The 27513-nt window shown below is 44.8% G+C and overlaps 1 protein-coding gene across 1 annotated transcript; it reads left to right on the forward strand.

Moving 5' to 3' along the window:
* Positions 1–6499: 6499 nt before the first annotated feature.
* On the forward strand, positions 6500–25511 carry LOC109883901 (tribbles homolog 1-like). Its single transcript, XM_020475916.2, has 3 exons — positions 6500–7270; positions 8430–8722; positions 22916–25511. The coding sequence occupies exons 1-3, from the start codon at positions 6968–6970 to the stop codon at positions 23388–23390; spliced, it is 1071 nt and encodes a 356-aa protein (XP_020331505.2). The 5' UTR covers positions 6500–6967; the 3' UTR covers positions 23391–25511.
* The last annotated feature ends 2002 nt before the right edge of the window (positions 25512–27513 follow it).

A 27513-nucleotide genomic window follows, 5' to 3' on the forward strand; every position in this document is an offset into this window, starting at 1 on the left:
TATGGATTTTACACTTCATCCTTGTTTGGACAAGAGCAGAGTACAGCGTTTACATCACAAATGGCGCCCTATTCTATTTATAGTGCACTACTTTTGACCGGAGCCCCATTGGCCCTTGTCTAAAGTAGTGCAGCACATAGAGAATATTTATTTATTTATTTTACCTTGATTTAACTAGGCAAGTCAGTTAAGAACAAATTCTTATTTTCAATGACGGCCTACGAAACAGTGGGTTAACGACAGATTGGTACCTTGTCAGCTCGGGGATTTGAACTTGCAACCTTCCGGTTACTAGTCCAACGCTCTAACCACTAGGCTACCGCCCCAATAGGGTGTCATTTGCGAAGAATACAGTCAGGCTGTAACATACGACTGGTCCACCAACTGTTGATGTGTTCAGGGAAGTCAAATTACTCTTAATGACCATGCTTGTTATGGTATGGTACGGTGTGTTGTGTTTATGCTATGTTATGCTTTGTTATACAACGGGTGGGTCTTATCCTGGATGCTGATTGGTTAAAACCAAAACGGTGTCCGTTTCACAAGTTTCCTCCGACTAATGCTATAACGTTGACATGCCTATTTACCCTGTTCAGTCTGACTGGTTTTCAACAGCGGAGATTTGTATTGACCTTGCTGTCTGTCTCTCCGACATTTGGAACATTGTTTCAATATTCAGATTCGATCTCCAGCTGTTCCATAGTAAAGAACATGTTGGTACGAGACAGACAGGCTGGCAGCTTTCCATAACCAGTCGAAATCATGAATCAGCATAAAAAGTGATTGTGTTATCTGTTTAGTTGGCTAGCTCCTCTGAATAGTGTCCTGGCGAGAGAGAACATGTTCTATGTCAGGCGAAATCACGCATCATCGCTCATTGTTATGGATGTATCCCCCCAAAAAATCCCTAGAAAACAGCTTAAACAAACACAAATGCAGCTTCTTTGCTGTTATTCTGGCTGCACTGTTTGACGTGACTGTGTTAGCCATAGTTGGCTAGCTAGCAGGCAACGGATAAGAACATTGTCAACCATCATGGAATGGAACATTTAGAACGAACGACTGGCTCGCCTCCAAAGGTTTGGAACAAAAAGACTGGGTCGCGTACCAGGCAACCGAACCGATAGAACAAACGACCAGCCGGCTTGGATAGCAATCCTTGATTTCTGTCAGGACTATATCTCATGAAAGGATTAAATGGTATGAATAAATTCATAAAATAACAATGTGTTGGTTACAAAAGCCTCCCTAACAGGTTCTACCCCCAAGCCGGGAGACTACTGAACAGTTAATCAAATGGCTTTTTAAAATTATTATTATTTCACCTTTATTTAACCAGGTAGGCCAGTTGAGAACAAGTTCTCATTTACAACTGCGACCTGGCCAAGATAAAGCAAAATAAGACTACTGAAGAGCGAATCAAATGGCTACCCTTAAATTAAAAGTGAAAGTTGCCTGCCAATATATCCTCCAATCACTGACTTCTTTGACATGATGTATTATGTTATGCTATGTTATTTTTATTTAACCTTTATTTAACTAGGCAACTCAGTTTAAGAACAAATTCGTATTTACAATGATGGCCTACCAAACGGCAAAAGACCTCCTGCAGGGATTGGGGCCTGGGATTAAATATTAAAAATAAATACTATGTATGTGGAGGATGAGGGCTAGAGTATAGAGTGCAGTGATGTGATGTGTCCAATAAGGAGCATTGGTGGTACATCTGATGGCCGAATGGAAAAGAACATCTAGCCCCTCGAGAGCATCCTTACCTGACGATCTATAAACAATGTCTCCGTAATCTATCTAATTCGGGTTAGTTTGGCAGCTGGGGTGAAAGAGGAACGATTACGATAGAGGAATCCAAACCTAGATTTAACTTTAGCCTGCAGCTTTGATATGTGCTGAGAGAAGGACAGTGTACCGTCTAGCCATACTCCCAAGTACTTGTATGAGGTGACTACCTCAAACTCTAAACCCTCAGAGGTAGTAATAACACCTGTGGGGAGAGGGGCATTCTTGTTACCAAACCACATGACCTTTGTTTTGGAGGTGTTCAGAACAAGGTTAAGGGTAGAGAAAGCTTGTTGGACACTAAGAAAGCTTTGTTGTAGAGCATTTAACACAAAATCCAGGGGGAGGGGCCAGTTGAGTATAAAACTGTATCATCTGCATATAAATGGATGAGAGAGCTTCCTACTGCCTGAGCTGTGTTGTTGACGTAAATTGAGAAGAGCGTGGGGCCTAGGATTGAGCCCTGGGGTACTCCCTTGGTGACAGGCAGTGGCTGAGACAGCAGATATTTTGACTTTATACACTGCACTCTTTGAGAGAGGTCGTTAGCAAACCAGCCCAAAGACCGCTCAGAGACACCAATACTCTTTAGCCGGCCCACAAGAATGGAATGGTCTACCGTATCAAAAGCTTTGGCCACATCAATAAAAACAGCAGCACAATATTGCTAAGAATCAAGGGCAAATGGTGACATCATTGAGGACTTTTAAGGTTGCAGTGACACAGCCATAACCTGAGCGGAAACCAGATTGCATACCCGAGAGAATACGATAGACATCAAGAAACCCAGTCAGTTGATTTTTGACAAGGTTTTCCAAAACTTTTGACAAACACAGCAACATAGAAATAGGTCTGTAACAGTTAGGATCCGCTTGATCTCCCCCTTTAAATAAAGAATGAACCGTGGCTGCCTTCCAAGCAATGGGAACCTCCCCAGGAAGGAGAAACAGATTAAAAAGGTCAGAGATAGACTTGGTGATGATAGGGGCAGCAACCTTAAAGAAGAAAGGGTCTAAACCATCTGACCCAGATGTTTTTTTGGGATCAAGTTTCAGGAGCTGCTTTAGAACCTCGGACTCAGTGACTGCCTGCAGGGAGAAACTTTGTAGCTGGGCAGGGGAAAAAGAGGGAGAAGCATCAGGCCTAGTCGCATTAGAAGGGGTGGGGGATGCGGAAATGTTGGACGTGCAAGGAGGCATGGCTGAGTCAAATAGGAATCCTGACTTAATGATGTGGTGATTAAAGAACTCAGCCATGTGCTTCTTGTCTATAACAACCACATCATCAACATGAAGGGATATGGGCAATTGTGAGAAGGAGGGTTTATTCTCCAGGTCTTTAACCGTTTTCCAGAACTTCTTGGGGTTCGACCCATAGAGAGAGAACTGCTCCTTAAAGTAACTAACTTTGGCCCTCCAGATAGCCTGAGTGCACTTATTTCTCATTTGCCTGAACGACAGCCAGTCAGTATGTCTGTGCCGAGCCTTTCGCCAAATGAAATTCTTGAGGTGGAGTAACTCTGCCAGGCTGAACCTGTTTTTAATTCTCATTTTCTTTATGGGGGCGTGTTTGTTAACAATACCACTGAAAATATAAAATAAGAAGGTCCAAGCGTCTTCGACAAAGGGGATCAAGCTGATTCTATACCATGTTACGCTATGTTACATTATGATATGTTATGCAATGCTATGTTATGCTATGTTACATTATGATATGTTATGCAATGCTATGCTATGTTACATTACAATATGATATGTTATGTTACATTATGCTATGTTATGCTTTGTGATATGTTATGTTACATTATGCTATGTTATGTTGTAATATGTCATATTATGTTATGCTATGTGATATGTTATGTTACATTGTTACATTATGCTATGTTATGCTATGTTAAGTTGTAATATGTCATATTATGTTAGGCGATGTGATATGTTATGCAATGCTATGCTATGTTACATTACAATATGATATGTTATGTTACACTATGCTATGCTATGTGATATTTTATGTTATGTTACATTATGCTATGTTATGTTGTAATATGTCATATTATGTTATGATATGTTATGTTACATTATGCTATTTTATGTTGTAATATGTCATATTATGTTATGCTATGTGATATGTTATGCTATGTTACATTATGCTATTTTATGTTGTAATATGTCAAGTTATGCTATGTGATATGTTATGTTATGTTGTAATATGTCATATTATGTTATGCTATGTTATGTTATGCTGTGTGATATGTTATGTTATGCTGTGTGATATGTTATGTTACATTATGCTATGTTATGTTGTAATATGTCATATTATGTTATGCTATGTGATATGTTATGTTACATTGTTACATTATGCTATGTTATGCTATGTTAAGTTGTAATATGTCATATTATGTTAGGCGATATGATATGTTATGCTATTTTACATTATGCTATTTTATGTTGTAATATGTCAAGTTGTTATGCTATGTGATATGTTATGTTACATTATGATATGCTATGTTGTGATATGTTATGTTACATTATGATATGTTATGCTATGATATGTTGTAATATGTCATATTATGTTGTGCTATGTTATGTTATGTTATGCTATGTGATATGATATGTTACATTATGCTATGTTATGTTGTAATATTATGTTATGCTATGTTGTGCTATGTTATGTTATGTTACATTATGCAATGTTATGTTACATTATGCTATGTTATGTTGTAATATGTCATATTATGTTATGCTATGTTGTGCTATGTTATGTTATGTTACATTATGCTATGTTATGTTGTAATATGTCATATTATGTTGTGTTATGTTATGCTATGTGATGTGTTATGTTAAATTATGATATGTTATGTTATGTTGTAATATGTCATATTATGTTGTGTTATGTTATGCTATATGATATGTTATGTTATGTTATGCTATGTTATGTTCAGCACCTCTTTTTGCTATGGTGTGAGGATTGCCCCATCTCTTTTGTCTTCCTCCATTCACAATGACATCAGTGGGCCCTCTACACAGGTCATCAGACAGGAGACAGACAAATAGTCACCATCACTTACCCAGGCGGAGAATTAGCACCCTGTTCCCTATATAACTTTTTAACAAAAGTAGTGCACTGCATAGGATAGATTGGGTGCCATTTGTGATACAGCCTCTGACTCTCACTTTAACTTTACAGTCAACAATTTAAAAAAAGGTGCTGACTATTCCCTTTGCTATCTGACTACTTGTGTGAAAATATTTGATGGTGTTGTAGCTATTGTTTTAGCATTTGTTCTTTGTGGTTTTGGTTGGCATACACTAACCCCCGGCTGATTTGCAATACCTCTCCCTCTCTGTGATCCAGCTATAGTCTTGTTTACAAGAAGGCCTGCAGTTTATGTGAATGCTTGAGTCAGACTATAGGCCTGCACTACCACCACTCAACCTTTATGGAGGTGAGTCACAGACACAACTAACATGCACGGCAGGGAAAACATGTTCTACTGCTAAATAACAGTCCTTTAGATAATGCTAAGGTTCCAACTATGGAAAATCCCTGCTAGAGTATTGAGTCTGTTCATAGTAGATAGTACATTTAGATTTTAGTCATTTAGCACTGCGGTTCACAACCATTTTCACCCAGGGCTCTCCTTCCAGCATTGGGGAATATCCCGCACAACGTCTATTTGGTCTCCCGAGTGGCACACCTGTCTAAGGTACTGCATCTCAGTGCTAGAGGAGTCACTACAGACCCTGGTTCGATTCCAGGCTGTATCACAACCCGGCCACAATTGGGAGTCCCATAGAGCTGCGCATAATTGGCCCTGCGTTGTCCAGGATAGGTCGTCATTGTAAATAAGAATTTGTTCATAACTGACTTGCCTAGTTAAATAAAGGTTAAAAAAAAAATATATATACATATATATTTCAATGGGCACAAGCACTGTTCATGACACAAACTGTTCACACCCTTCTTGTTGGTGGTGAGAAATCTGCAGGTTTAAAGCTTAATTCCTGAAATTCTACAATTTATCTATGGACTAAAAAACACATTTTTCAATCTATGGACTAAAGAACATAACTAAAAAACGTTAGCTGACATGGGCTAGTTGATCTGGATATTTCTGACAAGTTATAAATACATCTCTAAGGTCTACAATGACTGACATGACAAGAGAAAACTGATGATTCACGATCCAATTTCGAAATTGCACCTTGAGCTTCTACCATTACAACTTTCAAGAGTAAATTGAAAGCCAGATGGGGGGGGCGACGACGACGACGTCGACAACACACAATACATCCAACAGGTTGGGAACCCCTGATTTAGCAGACACTCTTAACTAGAGCAATTTATAGGTGCAATTAGGGTTAAGCCCCTTGCTCAAGGGCACATCAGCTGAATATTTTAACCTAGTCAGCTCACAGATTCAAACCAGCGACCTATCGGTTACTGGCCCAATGCTCTTAACCTCTAGGCTACCTATCGACAATAGTAGGAATATTTGGTTCAGAGTAACTATTTATTGAGCCCTTGTCGCCTTGTCATAGTAGACCTACTGTAGGCTATATGACCCACATTAATTTATGATGATGGGTTATCGGCCTGTGTAATGCGTGTGTGGTGTGTGTGTGTGTGTGTGAATTGCTCAATCGTCGCCAGAGGCTGCGTGTGTCATTCAAGAGGAGGCTGGACCGGGCGGAGTTCCAGCGGCGCTGTTCCACTGCGCGTGAGTCTTTGGAATCAGCTGTAGCTTTCTCTGCTCTGTGCTACAGCTAGACTTGTCTCTCTCTCCGTACAGCGGGGAGAATTTCACACCAGAAAGTACAACGCGATCTCTCTGGACATCCTCTCTCCAGTCCAGACGGACCTTTGAGAGACTCGTTTGGGGACTGGACTGGGGCTGTCCCCAAAAAGCGACGACAGGGTTTGATACAGAAACTGTATTTGAAGGATACATTCCACTACCAGATTCTTGATGCAGCATACAAATAGATTTAACCTGAGAAGTAAGAGTTGCAGTTTGGTGAAAAGCGTTGGGACAGCAGCTGCTCTTTGCGCATAGGAAGCTACAATAATGAAAAGCACAATTTGCCATTAATCATAAAAGTAATCTGATTTGGATACAATACACGGTTTATTGATTAGCGTTTGCAGGGTGATAATTTGCTCTATTAGAATGATAAACGTTAAGTGGAGCAACCCGATCCCATGCATCCGCACGAGAAGAGTCGGACAGAAACGGGAGGACTCAGAAACGGGTGAAGAACTGGTGTCTAAATGCGCCAGGCTGAGTGAGTCTCCGGGTGACGCGGGGCTCCTCGGTAGCTCGCCAGGGTCACTGCTGTCCCCGGTCCCCTTGAGCGGCCCGACCCATCAAGGTCCGTCCCGGATAGGCCAGTTTCTGCTCCTACATATGGCTGACAGGGACAGGATGCACAGCGCACTCAACATTGACACTGGAGACGCGCTGGTGTGCAAGGTAAGTCCAAAGACCATAACCAGTCATTGTGCAATTTCTTTGAATGAATGACTGTTTCTGAGATGTGGTGTGTTGCTCAACAGCACACAACCTCACATGAAGCCTAGTCTCCATGAACCCTTATACAACGTTTTAACTGAAATAATAATGTGACCGTAGCCTATTTAAATCACCTGAAATCATTCATTTATTCATTACGTTATGCATTGATGAGCAGTGGCCAATGATCCAAATATCTCTTGCGTCTTTTTCACATTGAGTAATAATACGGTAAAAGCCTACTAATACGGTAAAAGCCTACTAATACGGTAAAAGCCTACTAATACAGTAATAGCCTACTAATACAGTAAAAGCCTAATAATACCGTAATAGCCTACTAATACCGTAAAAGCCTAGTAATACAGTAATAGTCTACTAATACGGTAAAAGCCTACTAATACGGTAAAAGCCTACTAATACGGTAAAAGCCTACTAATACGGTAAAAGCCTACTAATACCGTAAAAGCCTACTAATACCGTAAAAGCCTACTAATACCGTAAAAGCCTACTAATACCGTAAAAGCCTACTAATACCGTAAAAGCCTACTAATACGGTAAAAGCCTACTAATACCGTAAAAGCCTACTAATACCGTAATAGCCTACTAATACGGTAAAAGCCTAATAATACCGTAAAAGCCTACTAATACCGTAAAAGCCTACTTGACCTTGGCCACCTTTCATTAGCTTATGTTACGATGATTTCACACATCACGCCCTCTCTGCTGTTTATCAACTCCTCTCATTTGCATATTCACGTCAGTAGAAAACACCACACCGTGGGTGACATATGATATGTAAACACCGGAGTGGAAATGTAGAGTCATCATTCTCCTGTTCCAGGTGCTTAAATAAAGACCAACCTTGATCACAGATGAGATTAAAGCCAGGTGTAGTTTGGGAGACCTGCGTCCCCTAATTTTAACACATTAATAAGTAACATACAAACGTTATTATTGGTGGAAGTACAGGTTTAAATACTAAACATTTGAAATCAGATGATTTCGATGGATTGGATTTGTTAGACGATTATAATACGTATTGACTCACACCAATGAGGCCAAGCTAATACATCTGAATCCTGATCGATAGATCCCTGTCTCCTCTCTCTTGTTCTCACAGGTGTTTGACATGGGTCTGTACCAGGAGAAGATCCGGGCCTACCGCATCCTGCCGATCCACAGGAACATCAGCTGTATCCGAGACATTGTCCTTGGGGAGCGTTGGGCATACGTTTTCCTAGAGAAGGACCACGGGGACATGCACACCTTCGTTAAGAGCTGCAAGCGTTTGGACGAGGAGCGGGCGGCACAGCTCTTTCACCAGGTGGCGTCAGCAGTGTCACACTGTCACCAGCATGGCGTCGTATTAGGAGACCTGAAGCTACGCAAGTTTGTCTTCTCTGACAGGAAAAGGTGAGATGACACGTGTACCGTTTTCATACAATATCCTGTCAACCCAAACCGTACCAAGCTGGGTCAGATATTGCCTTTCTTTTGACCATTCCAGGTCTTATGGTGGATATGTAACCGTGCCAGCTCGACTCGGCTTGACTCGGCTCGACTCGGCTCAGCTTGACTCGGCTCAGCTTGACTCGGCTCGCCTCGACTCGGCTTGACTCGGCTTGGCTTTACTCGGCTCAGCTTGACTCGATTCGGCTCGATTTGGCTCGATTTGGTTCGACTCGGCTCGGCTCAGCTTGGCTGTGTAGTGTGAAAGGGCCCTTGATTGATGTCAGTGGTATTATATTAGAGACACGTACTGCACCCAGCAAGATAGGGTGGGCAGGGGAGGGGATGATAAGGCATTATAAAGGGGTCGTACCTGTTTACGGGAAGTCTTTGGTTTCACAGTGTAATTGGGGTTAATGGCCAAATACAGTGTTTATTGTGTTTCACAGTTACCTGTTGTTTACTACATTCAGAAGTCCTTCATATGAATCTAATCAGAATGTATTGGTCATATGCTGTTCATCACCTCCTCCCCCCCCAGACAGCCTTAATGTCTTACTGTAGAACACCCCCTCCCCCTCATCCCCCTCCAGACAGCCTCAATGTCTTACTGTAGAACACCCCCTCCCCCTCCTCCCCCTCCAGACAGCCTCAATGTCTTACTGTAGAACACCCCCTCCCCCTCCAGACAGCCTCAATGTCTTACTGTAGAAAACCCCTCCCCCTCCAGACACCCTCAATGTCTTACTGTAGAACACCCCCTCCCCCTCCAGACACCCTCAATGTCTTACTGTAGAACACCCCCTCCCCCTCCAGACAGCTTCAATGTTTTACTGTAGAACACCCCCTCCCCCTCCTCCCCCCCAGACAGCCTCAATGTCTTACTGTAGAACACCCCCTCCCCCCCTCCCCCTCCAGACAGCCTCAATGTCTTACTGTAGAAACCCCCCTCTCCCTCCAGACAGCCTCAATGTCTTACTGTAGAACACCCCCTCCCCCTCCTCCCCCCCAGACAGCCTCAATGTCTTACTGTAGAACACCCCCTCCCCCCCTCCCCCTCCAGACAGCCTCAATGTCTTACTGTAGAACACCCCCTCCCCCTCCTCCCCCCCAGACAGCCTCAATGTCTTACTGTAGAACACCCCCTCCCCCCCTCCCCCTCCAGACAGCCTCAATGTCTTACTGTAGAACACCCCCTCCCCCCCTCCCCCTCCAGACAGCCTCAATGTCTTACTGTAGAACACCCCCTCCCCCTCCAGACAGCCTCAATGTCTTACTGTAGAAAACCCCCTCCCCTTCCTCCCCCTCCAGACATCCTCAATGTCTTACTGTAGAACACCCCCTCCTCCCCCTCCAGACAGCCTCAATGTCTTACTGTAGAACACCCCCTCCCCCTCCAGACAGCCTCAATGTCTTACTGTAGAAAACCCCCTCCTCCCCCTCCAGACAGCCTCAATGTCTTACTGTAGAAAACCCCCTCCCCCTTCAGACAGCCTCAATGTCTTACTGTAGATAACCCCCTCCTCCCCCTCCAGACAGCCTCAATGTCTTACTGTAGAACACCCCCTCCCCCTCCTCCCCCTCCAGACAGCTTCAATGTCTTACTGTAGAACACCCCCTCCCCCTCCAGACAGCCTCAATGTCTTACTGTAGAACACCCCCTCCCCCTCCAGACAGCCTCAATGTCTTACTGTAGAATACCCCCTCCCCCTCCTCCCCCTCCAGACAGCTTCAATGTCTTACTGTAGAAAACCCCCTCCCCCTTCCCCTTCAGACAGCCTCAATGTCTTACTGTAGAACCCCCCCCCCTCCTCCCCCTCCAGACAGCCTCAATGTCTTACTGTAGAACACCCCCTCCCCCTCCAGACAGCCTCAATGTCTTACTGTAGAACACCCCTTCCCCCCCCAGACAGCCTCAATGTCTTACTGTAGAACACCCCCTCCCCCTCCAGACAGCCTCAATGTCTTACTGTAGAAAACCCCCTCCCCCTCCTCCCCCTCCAGACAGCCTCAATGTCTTACTGTAGAACACCCTTCCCCCTCCTCCCCCTCCAGACAGCCTCAATGTCTTACTGTAGAACACCCCCTCCCCCTCCAGACAGCCTTAATGTCTTACTGTAGAACACCCCCTCCCCCTCATCCCCCTCCAGACAGCATCAATGTCTTACTGTAGAACACCTTTTCCCATAGTCCTCTCCTCTCTTAATAGAAAACAAATGTTATTTGTCACATACACACGGTCAACAGATGTTATTGTGGGTGTAGTGAAATGCTTGTGTTTCTAGCTCCAACAGTGCAGTAGTATCTAACTAAATGCTTGTGTTCCCAGCTCCATCAGTGCAGTAGTTTCTAACTAAATGCTCATGTTCCTAGTTCCAACAGTGCAGTAGTATCTAACTAAATGCTTGTGTTCCCAGCTCCATCAGTGCAGTAGTTTCTAACTAAATGCTCATGTTCCTAGTTCCAACAGTGCAGTAGTATCTAACAATGCAGTAGTATCTAACTAAATGCTCATGTTCCTAGTTCCAACAGTGCAGTAGTATCTAACTAAATGCTTGTGTTTCTAGCTCCATCAGTGCAGTAGTATCTAACTAAATGCTTGTGTTTCTAGCTCCCACAGTGCAGTAATATCTAACTAAATGCTGGTGTTTCTAGCTCCAACAGTGCAGTAGTATCTAACAGTGCAGTAATATCTAACTAAAATGCTGGTGTTCCTAGCTCCAACAGTGCAGTAGTATCTAACAGTGCAGTAATATCTAACTAAATGCTGGTGTTCCTAGCTCCATCAGTGCAGTAGTATCTAACTAAATGCTTGTGTTCCTAGTTCCAACAGTGCAGTAGTATCTAACAGTGCAGTAGTATCTAACTAAATGCTGGTGTTTCTAGCTCCAACAGTGCAGTAGTATCTAACTAAATGCTTGTGTTTCTAGCTCCAACAGTGCCGTAATATCTAACTAAATGCTTATGTTCCTATGCTCCAACAGTGCATTAGTATCTAACTAAATGCTTGTGTTTCTAGCTCCAACAGTGCCGTAATATCTAACTAAATGCGTATGTTCCTAGCTCCATCAGTGCAGTTGTATCTAACAGTGCAGTAGTATCTAACTCAATGCTTGTGTTCCTGTCAGGACCCGGTTACGAACTCGGGTCTCCGGTGTGAGAAACAGTCCCTTAGTAAACTGAGCCACTAATAGTGGGCAGAACCCAGAAGACGAGGCAGACACAGCAGTACTAGAGACGTGTTTTAATAAAGAGCAGTACGAGGTACGACCCACAGAGACAGTGATTTAATAAAGAGCAGTACGAGGTACGAACCCAGAAGACGAGGCAGACACAGCAGTACTAGAGACGTGTTTTAATAAAGAGCAGTACGAGGTACGACCCACAGAGACAGTGATTTAATAAAGAGCAGTACGAGGTACGACCCACAGAGACGGTGATTTAATAAAGAGCAGTACGAGGTACGACCCACAGAGACGGTGATTTAATAAAGAGCAGTACGAGGTACGACCCACAGAGACGGTGATTTAATAAAGAGCAGTACGAGGTACGACCCACAGAGACGGTGATTTAATAAAGAGCAGTACGAGGTACGACCCACAGAGACGGTGATTTAATAAAGAGCAGTACGAGGTACGACCCACAGAGACGGTGATTTAATAAAGAGCAGTACGAGGTACGACCCACAGAGACGGTGATTTAATAAAGAGCAGTACGAGGTACGACCCACAGAGACGGTGATTTAATAAAGAGCAGTACGAGGTACGACCCACAGAGACGGTGATTTAATAAAGAGCAGTACGAGGTACGACCCACAGAGACGGTGATTTAATAAAGAGCAGTACGAGGTACGACCCACAGAGACGGTGATTTAATAAAGAGCAGTACGAGGTACGACCCACAGAGACGGTGATTTAATAAAGAGCAGTACGAGGTACGACCCACAGAGACGGTGATTTAATAAAGAGCAGTACGAGGTACGACCCACAGAGACGGTGATTTAATAAAGAGCAGTACGAGGTACGACCCACAGAGACGGTGATTTAATAAAGAGCAGTACGAGGTACGACCCACAGAGACGGTGATTTAATAAAGAGCAGTACGAGGTACGACCCACAGAGACGGTGATTTAATAAAGAGCAGTACGAGGTACGACCCACAGAGACGGTGATTTAATAAAGAGCAGTACGAGGTACGACCCACAGAGACGGTGATTTAATAAAGAGCAGTACGAGGTACGACCCACAGAGACGGTGATTTAATAAAGAGCAGTACGAGGTACGACCCACAGAGACGGTGATTTAATAAAGAGCCGTACGAGGTACGACCCACAGAGACGGTGATTTAATAAAGAGCCGTACGAGGTACGACCCACAGAGACGGTGATTTAATAAAGAGCCGTACGAGGTACGACCCACAGAGACGGTGATTTAATAAAGAGCCGTACGAGGTACGACCCACAGAGACGGTGATTTAATAAAGAGCCGTACGAGGTACGACCCACAGAGACGGTGATTTAATAAAGAGCCGTACGAGGTACGACCCACAGAGACGGTGATTTAATAAAGAGCAGTACGAGGTACGACCCACAGAGACGGTGATTTAATAAAGAGCAGTACGAGGTACGACCCACAGAGACGGTGATTTAATAAAGAGCAGTACGAGGTACGACCCACAGAGACGGTGATTTAATAAAGAGCAGTACGAGGTACGACCCACAGAGACGGTGATTTAATAAAGAGCAGTACGAGGTACGACCCACAGAGACGGTGATTTAATAAAGAGCAGTACGAGGTACGACCCACAGAGACGGTGATTTAATAAAGAGCAGTACGAGGTACGACCCACAGAGACGGTGATTTAATAAAGAGCAGTACGAGGTACGACCCACAGAGACGGTGATTTAATAAAGAGCAGTACGAGGTACGACCCACAGAGACGGTGATTTAATAAAGAGCAGTACGAGGTACGACCCACAGAGACGGTGATTTAATAAAGAGCAGTACGAGGTACGACCCACAGAGACGGTGATTTAATAAAGAGCAGTACGAGGTACGACCCACAGAGACGGTGATTTAATAAAGAGCAGTACGAGGTACGACCCACAGAGACGGTGATTTAATAAAGAGCAGTACGAGGTACGACCCACAGAGACGGTGATTTAATAAAGAGCAGTACGAGGTACGACCCACAGAGACGGTGATTTAATAAAGAGCAGTACGAGGTACGACCCACAGAGACGGTGATTTAATAAAGAGCAGTACGAGGTACGACCCACAGAGACGGTGATTTAATAAAGAGCAGTACGAGGTACGACCCACAGAGACGGTGATTTAATAAAGAGCAGTACGAGGTACGACCCACAGAGACGGTGATTTAATAAAGAGCAGTACGAGGTACGACCCACAGAGACAGTGATTTAATAAAGAAAGAAGGAAAAGATTTTCAGGCAAAAATATAAATCCACAACGTCAAAAGTAATATATCTATAATGCCTAACAAATTACACAATATATACCACAAATCTAAGTAAGGAATGAACTAAGACTATGTACATATGGACGGGCGATGTCAGAGCGGAAGGACTAAGATACCGTAGAATAGTTTAGAAAACAGTATATACATATGAGATGATTAATGACAGATATATAAACCTTATAAAGTGACTAAGATACCGTAGGATAGTAGAGAATACAGTACGTAGATATGAGTTGAGTAATGCCAGATATATAAACATTATTAAGTGAATGAGATACCATAGAATAGGATAGAATTCAGTATATACATATGAGATGATTAATGCCAGATATGTAAACATTAGAGTGACTAGTGTTCCATTCCTTAATGTGGCCAGTGATTCCTAGTCTATGCCTATAGGCAGCAGCCTCGAATGTGCTAGAACTGCTAGTTACTTTCAACAGCAATGTGTTGTGGTGTGTTGTGGTGTGTTGTTTTGTTGTTGTGTTGTGGTGTGGTGTGGTGTGGTGTGTTGTTTTGTTGTTGTGGTGTGTTGTTTTGTTGTTGTGTTGTGGTGTGTTGTTTTGTTGTTGTGTTGTGTGAGAAGCTGGAGTCGCTCTGCTCAAGTCTCTCTGATAGCAATACGGTCTCTCTGATAGCAATACGGTCTCTCTTATAGCAACACAGTCTCTCTGATAGCAACACGGTCTCTCTGATAGCAACACAGTCTCTCTGATAGCAACACAGTCTCTCTGATAGCAACACAGTCTCTCTGATAGCAACACAGTCTCTCTGATAGCAACACAGTCTCTCTGATAGCAACACAGTCTCTCTGATAGCAACACAGTCTCTCTGATAGCAACACAGTCTCTCTTATAGCAACACGGTCTCTCTTATAGCAACACGGTCTCTCTGATAGCAACACGGTCTCTCTGATAGCAACACGGTCTCTCTGATAGCAACACGGTCTCTCTGATAGCAACACGGTCTCTCTGATAGCAACACGGTCTCTCTTATAGCAATACGGTCTCTCTGATAGCAACACGGTCTCTCTGATAGCAACACGGTCTCTCTTATAGCAACACGGTCTCTCTTATAGCAACACGGTCTCTCTGATAGCAATACGGTCTCTCTGATAGCAACACGGTCTCTCTTATAGCAACACGGCCTCTCTTATAGCAATACGGTCTCTCTGATAGCAACACGGTCTCTCTGATAGCAACACGGTCTCTCTGATAGCAACACGGTCTCTCTGATAGCAACACGGTCTCTCTGATAGCAACACGGTCTCTCTGATAGCAATACGGTCTCTCTGATAGCAATATGGCTGCATAGGGGATGAGTCACTCCACTGCACTGAGGAGGGACGGAGGTTGGGAGAAAGTGGGGATGGAAGGGAGGGACAGAGGGTGGGAGAGAGTGAGGGTGGAAGGGAGGGACAGAGGGTGGGAGAGAGTGATTGTGGAAGGGAGGGACAGAGGGTGGGAGAGAGTGAGGGTGGAAGGGAGGAACAGAGGGTGGGAGAGAGTGGGGGTGCAAGGGAGGGACAGAGGGTGGGAGAGAGCGAGGGTGGAAGGGAGGCGCTCAGAGATAGTTGGAGATCATGCCAACCTTGCACAGAGATAATATTAGCAAGCTAGGCGTTAAGTGGGGTGGCTGTTGACATTGCGACACTCTGCTGCCAGGCCAGACACAAATGCACATACACGCACCAGGCGAGCAGGCTGACCCACCAGACTGATTTGACTTAGATGACAGCTTGACCGTCCTGGGATTTGTGAAGGTACATTTTTACATAGCACTGCTCTCCTCTCCCCACTGGTCTCCTCTCCCCACTGGTCTCCTCTCCCCACTGGTCTCCTCTCCTCTCCCCACTGGTCTCCTCTCCCCACTGGTCTCCTCTCCTCTCCCCACTGGTCTCCTCTCCCCACTGGTCTCCTCTCCCCACTGGTCTCCTCTCCCCGCTGGTCTCCTCTCCCCGCTGGTCTCCTCTCCCCGCTGGTCTCCTCTCCCCACTGCTCTCCTCTCCCCTCCCCACTGCTCTCCTCTCCCCACTAGTCTCCTCTCCTCTCTCCACCGCTCTCCTCTCCCCACTGGTCTCCTCTCCCCACTGGTCTCCTCTCCCCACTGGTCTCCTCTCCCCACTGCTCTCCTCTCCCCACTGCTCTCCTCTCCCCACTGCTCTCCTCTCCCCACTGCTCTCCTCTCCTCTCCTCTCCCCACTGCTCTCCTCTCCTCTCCTCTCCTCTCCCCACTGGTCTCCTCTCCTCTCCCCACTGGTCTCCTCTCCTCTCCCCACTGGTCTCCTCTCCTCTCCCCACTGGTCTCCTCTCCTCTCCCCACTGGTCTCCTCTCCTCTCCCCACTGGTCTCCTCTCCTCTCCCCACTGGTCTCCTCTCCTCTCCCCACTGGTCTCCTCTCCTCTCCCCACTGGTCTCCTCTCCCCACTGGTCTCTGTGAAGAGGGCCCACAACATTACCATCTATAACTGGCTGAGGGCTGTGAAGAGGCCCCGCAACATTACCATCTATAACTGGCTGAGGGCTGTGAAGAGGCCCCACAACATTACCATCTATAACTGGCTGAGGGCTCTGAAGAAGCCCCACAACATTACCATCTATAACTGGCTGAGGGCTCTGAAGAAGCCCCACAACATTACCATCTGTAACTGGCTGAGGGCTGTGAAGAGGCCCCACAACATTACCATCTATAACTGGCGGAGGGCTCTGAAGAAGCCCCACAACATTACCATCTATAACTGGCTGAGGGCTGTGAAGAGGCCCCACAACATTACCATCTATAACTGGCTGAGGGCTCTGAAGAAGCCCCACAACATTACCATCTATAACTGGCTGAGGGCTCTGAAGAAGCCCCACAACATTACCATCTGTAACTGGCTGAGGGCTGTGAAGAGGCCCCACAACATTACCATCTATAACTGGCTGAGGGCTCTGAAGAAGCCCCGCAACATTACCATCTATAACTGGCTGAGGGCTGTGAAGAGGCCCCACAACATTACCATCTATAACTGGCTGAGGGCTCTGAAGAAGCCCCACAACATTACCATCTATAACTGGCTGAGGGCTCTGAAGAAGCCCCACAACATTACCATCTGTAACTGGCTGAGGGCTGTGAAGAGCCCCCACAACATTACCATCTATAACTGGCTGAGGGCTCTGAAGAAGCCCCACAACATTACCATCTATAACTGGCTGAGGGCTGTGAAGAGGCCCCACAACATTACCATCTATAACTGGCTGAGGGCTCTGAAGAAGCCCCACAACATTACCATCTATAACTGGCTGAGGGCTCTGAAGAAGCCCCACAACATTACCATCTGTAACTGGCTGAGGGCTGTGAAGAGGCCCCACAACATTACCATCTATAACTGGCTGAGGGCTGTGAAGAAGCCCCACAACATTACCATCTATAACTGGCTGAGGGCTCTGAAGAAGCCCCACAACATTACCATCTGTAACTGGCTGAGGGCTGTGAAGAGGCCCCACAACATTACCATCTATAACTGGCTGAGGGCTCTGAAGAAGCCCCACAACATTACCATCTATAACTGGCTGAGGGCTGTGAAGAGGCCCCACAACATTACCATCTATAACTGGCTGAGGGCTCTGAAGAAGCCCCACAACATTACCATCTATAACTGGCTGAGGGCTCTGAAGAAGCCCCACAACATTACCATCTGTAACTGGCTGAGGGCTGTGAAGAGGCCCCACAACATTACCATCTATAACTGGCTGAGGGCTCTGAAGAAGCCCCACAACATTACCATCTATAACTGGCTGAGGGCTCTGAAGAAGCCCCACAACATTACCATCTATAACTGGCTGAGGGCTCTGAAGAAGCCCCACAACATTACCATCTATAACTGGCTGAGGGCTCTGAAGAAGCCCCACAACATTACCATCTATAACTGGCTGAGGGCTGTGAAGAGGCCCCACAACATTACCATCTATAACTGGCTGAGGGCTCTGAAGAAGCCCCACAACATTACCATCTATAACTGGCTGAGGGCTCTGAAGAAGCCCCACAACATTACCATCTGTAACTGGCTGAGGGCTGTGAAGAGGCCCCACAACATTACCATCTATAACTGGCTGAGGGCTGTGAAGAGGCCCCACAACATTACCATCTATAGTTGAGTCGGAGGTTTACATACAGCTTAGCCAAATACATTTAAACTCAGTTTTTCACAATTCCTGACATTTCCTGACAATTCCTGACATCCTAATAAAAATTCCCTGTCTTATGTCAGCTAGGATCACCACTTTATTTTAAGAATGTGAAATGTCAGAATAATAGAAGAGAATGATTTATTTCAGCTTTATTTCTTTCATCACATTCCCAGAGAGAGAGTCAGAAGTTTACATACATTCGGCAGCATTGCCTTTCAATTGTTTAACTTGGGTCAACCGTGTCAGGTAGCCTTCCACAAGCTTCCCACAATAAGTTGGGTGAATTTTGGCCCATTCGTCCTGACAGAGCTGGTGTAACTGAGTCAGATTTGTAGGCCTCCTTGCTCGCACACACTTTTTCAGTTCTGCCCACAAATTGTCTATGGGGTTGAGGTCAGGGCTTTGTGATGGCCACTCCAATACCTTGACTTTGTTGTCCTTAAGCCATTTTGCCACAACTTTGAAAGTATGCTTGGGGTCATTGTCCATTTGGAAAAACCATTTGCAACCAAGCTTTAACTTCCTGACTGATGTCTTGAGATGTTGCTTCTATATATCCACATAATTTTCCTCCCTCATGATGCCATCTATTTTGTGAAGTGCACCAGTCCCTCCTGCAGCAAAGCACCCCCACAACATGATGCAGACACCCTCGTGCTTCAGGGTTGGGATGGTGTTCTTCGGCTTGCAAGCCTCCCCCTTTTTCCTCCAAACATAACGATGGTCATTATGGCCAAACAGTTCTATTTTTGTTTCATCAGACCAGAGGACATTTCTCCAAAAAGTACGATCTTTGTCCCCATGTGCAGTTGCAAACTGTAGTCTGGCTTTTTATGGTGGTTTTGGAGCAATGGCTTCTTCCTTGCTGAGTGGTCTTTCAGGTTATGTCGATATAGGACTCGTTTTACTGTGGATATAGATACTTTTTGACAGCTGCGTGGTCCCATGATGTTTATACTTGCGTACTATTGTTTGTACAGATGAACGTGGTACCTTCAGACGTTTGGAAATTGCTCCCAAGGAAGAACCAGACTTGTGGAGGTCTATACATTTTTTTATGAGGTCTTGGCTGATTTCTTTGGATTTTCCCATGATGTCAAGCTAAGAGGCACTGAGTTAGAAGGTAGGCCTTGAAATACATCCACAGGTACACTTCCAATTGACTCAAATGATGTCAATTAGCCTATCAGAAGCTTCTAAAGCCATGACATTTTCTGGAATTTTCCAAGCTGTTTAAAGGCACAGTCAACTTAGTGTATGTGAAATAATCTGTCTGTAAACAATTGTTGGGAAAATTACTTGTGTCATGCACAAAGTAGATATCCTAACCAACTTGCCAAAACTATAGTTTGTTAACAATAAATTTGTGGAGTGGTTGAAAAACTAGTTTTAATGACTCCAACCCAAGTGTATGTAAACTTCAGACTTAAACCCTATTTTATACATGGATTATATTGAAGTGCACAGGCAGATCTGCGTTTAATCACATGATTGATTACAGTCTTTATTCTGACAGCAGATAAACCATCATAATATTAAGAGGAGAAGAGAGGAGGGGAGGAGGAGAGGGGAGGGGAGGAGAGGAGGGGAGAAAGAGAGGAAGGGTGGGGAAGGGAGGAGGGGAAGAGAGGGGAGGGGAGGAGAGGAGGGGAGAAAGAGAGGAAGGGTGGGGAAGGGAGGAGGGGTGGAGAGGATAGGAGAAAAAAGGAAGATAGTGGAGGGGAAGGGGGAAGAGAGGGGAGGGGAAGAGAGGATGGGAGGAGAGTATAGGAGAAAACAGGAAGAGAGTGGAGGGGAAGGGGAAGAGAGGAAGAGAGGAGGAGAAGAGAGGAGAGGTAGAGAGATCTCTACCACTCCACCTGAAGATGACTCACCTACTTTCTCTCTGTCGCTATGCACCAGGGCTGTTTGTCTCTCTCAGACAGACCAGTCACTGGAAGCCCATACTCTACATGGTCTTTCTTGGGTTACAAGAGAGGCGGATATTGGCTAAGTTCCAAATGGCACTCAGTATACTGTATAGTGCACTACTTTTGACCAGAGGCCCTGTGTAGGCAATAGGGCTCCATTTGGGACACATCCCATCCAGTCTCAGATCATTAGCTTGTCCTCTCCAGACTCTGTTAAGGGACACCCCCTGCCTCCCAACCTCATGGATCTAAGCTCTGCTATTAATATGGCTATAGCACAGCTCAGTGTGTGAGTGAATGAGGGTTTGGCTGGATTTGTCTGGGTGTGAAGTGATGTACTGTATACCAGTGGTATAAAGTACTTCAGTAAAAATACTTTAAATGTACTACTTAAGTAGTTTTGGGGGTATCTCTACTCGCAGAAATGACAGTTTCTTTGGTCTCGTTGTTGCCTCTGATTAATGCCCTCCTTGCCTGGTCTGTGAGTGTTGGTGGCCGGCCCTCTCTTGGCAGGTTTGTTGTGGTGCCATATTCTTTCCATTGTTTAATAATAGATGTAATGTTGCTCCGTGGGATGTTCAAAGTTTCTGATATTGTTTTATAACCCAACCCTGATCTGTACTTCTCCACAACTTTGTCCCTGACCTGTTTGGAGAGCTCCTTGGTCTGCATGGTGCCTCTTGCTTAGTGGTGTTGCAGACTCTGGGGCCTTTCAGAACAGGTGTATATATACTGAGATCATGTGACCGATCATGTGACACTTAAATTGCAGATAGTTAAATAAAATCCACCTATGTGACTTCTGAAGGTAATTGGTTGCACCAGATCTTATTTAGGGGCTTCATAACAAAGGGGGTACTGGGGTACACCACTTTTCTGTTTTTATTCATAAGTATATATGTTTCATTTCACCAATTTGGATTATTTTGTATTTTGTGTATGTCCAAAAATAAAAATCCATTTAAATTAATGCAACAAAAACAGGAGAAACTCTGTTGGTGGATGAATACTTTTGCAAGGCACTGTATTGCAGAATCCTTGACCTATATCTTTAATTTGACAATTGTTTCTGGTGTTATACCTAAGATGTCCTCCCACTACAGTAAGGTAACACTTTATTTGGATAGATATTCTACAGACTATCAGTAATATTCCAACTAACTAACCAAAAGTATGTGGAAACTTGTTTGTCGAATATCTCATTCCAAAATCATGGGCATTTAATATGAGGTTGGTCCCGCCTTTGCTGCTACAATAGCCTCCACTCTTTTGAGAAGGACTTTCCACTAGATGTTGGAACATTGCTTCCATTAAAACAAAAAAAGCATTAGTGGGGTCGGGCACTGATGTTGGGCGATTAGGCCTGGCTCACGGTCAGCGTTCCAATTCATCCCAAAGTTGTTTGTGGTTCAGGTCAGGGCTCTGCGCAGGCCAGTCAAGTTATTCCACACCGATCTTGACAAACCATTTCTGTATGGAACTCGCTTTGTGCATGAGGGCCATTGTCATGCGGAAACAGGAAAGGGCCTTCCCCAAACTGTTTCCACAAAGTTGGAAGCACAGAATTGTCTAGAATGTCATTGTATGCTGTAGCATTAAGATTTCCCTTCACTTGAGCTAAGGGGCCCAAACCTTGAAAAACAGCCCCAGACCATTATTCCTCATCCACCAAACTTTACAGTTGGCACTATGAATCCGGGCAGGTAGAGTGCTCCTGGCATCAGCCAAACCCAGATTTGTCCTTTGGACTGCCAGATGGTGAAGCGTGATTCATCACTCCAGAGAACACGTTTCCACTGCTCCAGAGTCCAATAGCGGCAAGCTTTACACCACTCCAGCCGACACTTGGCATTGCGCATGGTGATCTTAGTCTTGTGTGCTGCTCAGCCATGGAAACCCATTTCATGACATCCAGACGAACAGTTATTGTGCTGATGTTGCTTTCAGAGGCAGTTTAGAACTCGGTAGTGAGTATTGCAACCAAGGACAGCTTTTGTAGCCACCTAACCATTAGTCTAACCATAATCCTAACATTAGCAAGCAGTTGCTTATCGACAGATAGTTTTTTGATAGTATGACCATCTGTAGAGCATCTCCAGATGGAAAATCCAGACAATCCAAATAAAGGGTGATCATTTGACTTCGGATCTAATAACAGAGAGATGTTATATAAATGACGAGATGGTCTCTAACAATGTGAGTGTTTGTCGCAAAGGCAGAAAGGAAGGTGGGAGGAAGTGAGATCAGGTGGGAACATTCTAGCCAGTGAGAGGGCTGATACGCGTGTGAACAACAGACTCCAACATAAAATAGATTTCTCAAAGTTGCCGAGATGCCACGTACGTCCACTTATATCAGTACATTCGTAACAAGATAAACATTACGGAACTTATATTTGATCAAATAAGTCTCACTTAGCAAATTAGCAATCACAATTTTTGTTGACCAAGTCCGACATTCTCTCATAGACCTCCATACAAAAAAATACCCTCTTGGTCTGCTTATCGCTGTATTCTCGCTTGGACAGATTTTAATGTGAGTGGAGCCTCTTGCTTCGCCCTCTCTGTTAATAACCAACCCATGCTCTTTCTGTCCTGTAGGACCCATGTGAAGCTGGAAGGCCTGGAGGACTGCAGGGTTCTAGAAGGAGAAGATGACTCCATGTCATACACCTATGGCTGCCCAGCCTATATCAGCCCAGAGATCCTTAACGTCTCCAGCTCCTACTCCGGGAAGCAGGCGGACGTCTGGTCCCTAGGGGTGATGCTCTACACTATGCTGGTGGGACGCTACCCTTTCCACGACCCAGACCCAGCTACCCTCTTCTCCAAGATCCGCCGGGGCCATTGCTGCCTACCCGAGAGCCTCTCTCCCCGGGCCAAGTGCCTGCTGCGATCCCTGCTGAGGAAAGAACCATGGGACAGACTGACTGCCGCCGAGGTGCTTATCCATCCGTGGTTCCATACCACCACCGCCAACATGCAGGAAACAGGGGTCAGTGAACAGGAAGTGGGCTCAGTGGAACAGACAGTGCCTTCCTGTGATGTGGAAGAGGAGGATGATCTGTTCTGTTGATCGATGGGATACATCACCGTGACTGATTCAACCCCTCGAGTGGAATCGGACCAAAACATGCTCAAATGTTACCTTCAGGAGGGTTTAAATTTGATTTTATTTCGATTTGTTTTTGGATAATGGTCGTATACTGTTGTGTATGTACCTCAGACACAAGTTTATAACTCAAAAGTACTGTAGTGTTTCATCTATGTGTGTTAGATTAAGGGAATTGTGTGAAGTACTCCACCATCATTGTGCATTGTGTGTTCACAAGAAGTAATTTGGTGCTAAATACCAGCTCATCGTCACATGATGATGTTTTATTAGAGTAGATTAAAAGGTACAATCTGCTGTTCAAACCGACACCCTGACACTGTTTTGATAAATAGCTGAGGGAAGAACAGAGTAGAAACTCAGGGGCTAATAGAGGTGTGGGAAAGTGTATATTTGTACCCTGAGTACTGAACTGATATCAGACTATTTCTACACTGAGTACTGAACTGATATCAGACTATTTCTACGCTGAGTACTGAACTGACATCGGGCTATTTCTACCCTGAGTACTGAACTGATATCAGACTATTTCTACGCTGAGTACTGAACTGACATCAGACTATTTCTACGCTGAGTACTGAACTGACATCGGACTATTTCTACCCTGAGTACTGAACTGATATCAGACTATTTCTACACTGAGTACTGAACTGATATCAGACTATTTCTACGCTGAGTACTGAACTGACATCGGGCTATTTCTACCCTGAGTACTGAACTGATATCGGACTATTTCTACACTGAGTACTGAACTGACATCTGACTATATCTACGCTGAGTACTGAACTGACATCTGTCTATTTCTACGCTGAGTACTGAACTGATATCGGACTATTTCTACACTGAGTACTGAACTGACATCTGACTATTTCTACGTTGAGTACTGAACTGACATCTGTCTATTTCTACGTTGAGTACTGAACTGATATCGGACTATTTCTACACTGAGTACTGAACTGACATCTGACTATTTCTACGCTGAGTACTGAACTGACATCTGACTATTTCTACGCTGAGTACTGAACTGATATCGGACTATTTCTACGTTGAGTACTGAACTGATATCGGACTATTTCTACACTGAGTACTGAACTGACATCGGACTATTTCTACGTTGAGTACTGAACTGTCATCTGTCTATTTCTACGCTGAGTACTGAACTGACATCGGACTATTTCTACGTTGAGTACTGAACTGACATCTGACTATTTCTACGTTGAGTACTGAACTGACATCTGACTATTTCTACGTTGAGTACTGAACTGACATCTGACTATTTCTACGTTGAGTACTGAACTGACATCTGACTATTTCTACGTTGAGTACTGAACTGACATCTGACTATTTCTACGTTGAGTACTGAACTGACATCTGTCTATTTCTACGTTGAGTACTGAACTGACATCTGACTATTTCTACGTTGAGTACTGAACTGATATCGGGCTATTTCTACGTTGAGTACTGAACTGATATCGGGCTATTTCTACGTTGAGTACTGAACTGATATCGGGCTATTTCTACGTTGAGTACTGAACTGTACTGTGATTACTGCTCCTCCTTTCAAATCTGAGGTTCAATGGCTCCATCGCCATGGTTAGTCTGTCCATTTGGCAGCCTGTTACCTCTATAGGGCACCACAGCCCTATGGGCCCTGGTCAACAGTAATGAATTACATAGGGAGTAGGGTTCTATTTGGGATGCGGACTAAGACAGTGATGTTCCCTCTCTTTAAAGCTCAGTCCAGCAGTCATTTTCTTCTGGTCTGTTGTGGCCCAGGTAGTGTTTCCTCAATGACGTTTGGCCAAATGAATCTACAACCAACTATTGGTTTTATTAGGCCTTTCATCATCTGTTGTTTTATTTGATCTTCTGTAAAGCTGTTTGACGTAGGGTGAACCACGTATAAACTCGATGTAGACTTTAACTGACACGCGTGCACAGCGTTTATAGTGCGCTGTGAATGAAGTATTTGTGGCACATTCTCAAAGCTTGACCACATAGGTTAAAGAGGAAATATGATTCATTGTAAAAACATGTAAATATGTATGTGGAGAAATGTTATAAAATATATATTTTATATTCAGATTCTGTTTATTTTGTATTTTTCCACTCACACACAAACACTACCGCTCACACACTTGTTGGATGCCTAGAGTTCATTCGCCATGGGAGATATATCCTGCCTCTCCTCCCCCATCTGATAGCGGAGTCGAAGGAGCACAGCAAGAGGAGCATGACAATCAACGATGGTGGCATGTCATGGGCCGTGGAAGACGAAGACAGCGGCCTCCCATAAAGCAGTCTACACTCCCAACGAGAGGCCCGGAGGGGATACCAGCAACGAATAGTTTCGCCATCCTGGAGCCTGATCTTCCTGCACCTTCAGCGATGGGGGTGGCTGTGTCTGGAGCCTGATCTTCCTGCACCTTCAGCGATGGGGGTGGCTGTGTCTGGAGCCTGATCTTCCTGCACCTTCAGCATTGGGGGTGGCTGTGTCTGGAGCCTGATCTTCCTGCACCTTCAGCGATGGGGGTGGCTGTGTCTGGAGCCTGATTTTCCTGCACCTTCAGTGCTGGGGGTACCTGTGTCTGGAGCCTGATCTTCCTGCACCTTCAGTGCTGGGGGTACCTGTGTCTGGAGCCTGATTTCCTGCACCTTCAGTGCTGGGGGTACCTGTCTCTGTGGCCGCAGTGCCTACAACTCCTATGATTTTGAAGTCGACGTCGGGAACCTTCCGTCTCTGCTCTGGATCTAGCTTCTCCATCTGTTTGGTGGCACCAGGCGTTGGGACCAACGGGCTCAAGTTATCCTGCCTCACGTCCATCCAGAAAGTGTTCTCTGAATCCTGGGAGGATTTCCTCGTCCTTCTCGCCAGCCATGATTTTGGGCAGCTCCATGGTAAGAAATGGGACCGTTCCTGGTGCAAAAACAATGTCTTATCCCGGATCTTGAGTAAATGACATTACTAAGCTGCTACCGAGTGTACTAGGCCAGGGCATGGACATGGATTCTATCATAGTCTATGAGGGTCTTAATGCCATTATGAAGGGCAGTTCTGAACAGTTGAAACTGGATTTTAAAGAGCTGGTTGACTCTCTGCTAGACACTAATAAAAGACCCATCATATCTGGCCCTGTGCCCTTCTCTGAATTGAGGCATTGAACGATTTAGCAGGATTCTTTCTCTTCACAACTGGCTACGTGATTATTGCAGCTCAGTGGGAGGAACTTTATTTACAATTTCAATACCTTTTGGAAACAAAGGTCGTTTTATGAGGAGGATGGGATCCACCCAAATCATTTGGGTTCCTGGATCCTTTCACAGCATTATAAGGCTGCGTTGAGACAATGACTTATCAATGACCCAAGCCCAGCTCAGTTAATCCCTACCATTGTGTCCCTGAGATATCACAATGTACATTATACCAGCAGTGTTGGTAGACACAATGTCAGTAACCTAATGTATGTCCCTCTAACTGCCCTGAATGCCTCAGCTGATCCTACAGCTGTTGTCTGCAGTAATCATGTGTCTATGAACCAGATTTATACAGTCAGCATTGAGGCGGTTTGCCCTAACAGGAAGTCCACTGCTTGCAGCTCACCCTGCACGAACATAAAGAACATGAGCACATCTAATGCTGCTCAGCTTCCCAGTAAAGCAATAAAATCATGTAAGAATCACAGAAGAAAAGTGCTCAAAATCATAATATCAATAACTTGTAACAGATGACATGTATATGACATGTATATACTGACTGTCTCTGAAACTCACTTAGATAAAACCTTTGATGATAAAGTGGTATCAATACAAGGTTAAGACATTTACAGAAAATATAGAAATGCCAATGGTGGTGTATTGTTGTTAATATTCAGAACCACATTCCTGTGAAGCGAGAGGATCTCAGGTTCATCTGCCTCACCTAAAGCCCCTTCTGGTGGGATCTCAGGTTCATCTGCCTCACCTAAAGCCCCTTCTGGTGGGAAGCTGCTATAGACCACCAAGTGTTAACAGTCAGTATCTGGATAATGTTAAATACTGTTGAAGTAATATGGCTACAGGTTCATCTGCCTCACCTAAAGCCCATTCT

This window comes from Oncorhynchus kisutch, linkage group LG17 (assembly GCF_002021735.2).
Source record: "Oncorhynchus kisutch isolate 150728-3 linkage group LG17, Okis_V2, whole genome shotgun sequence".
Classification (NCBI taxonomy): domain Eukaryota; kingdom Metazoa; phylum Chordata; class Actinopteri; order Salmoniformes; family Salmonidae; genus Oncorhynchus; species Oncorhynchus kisutch.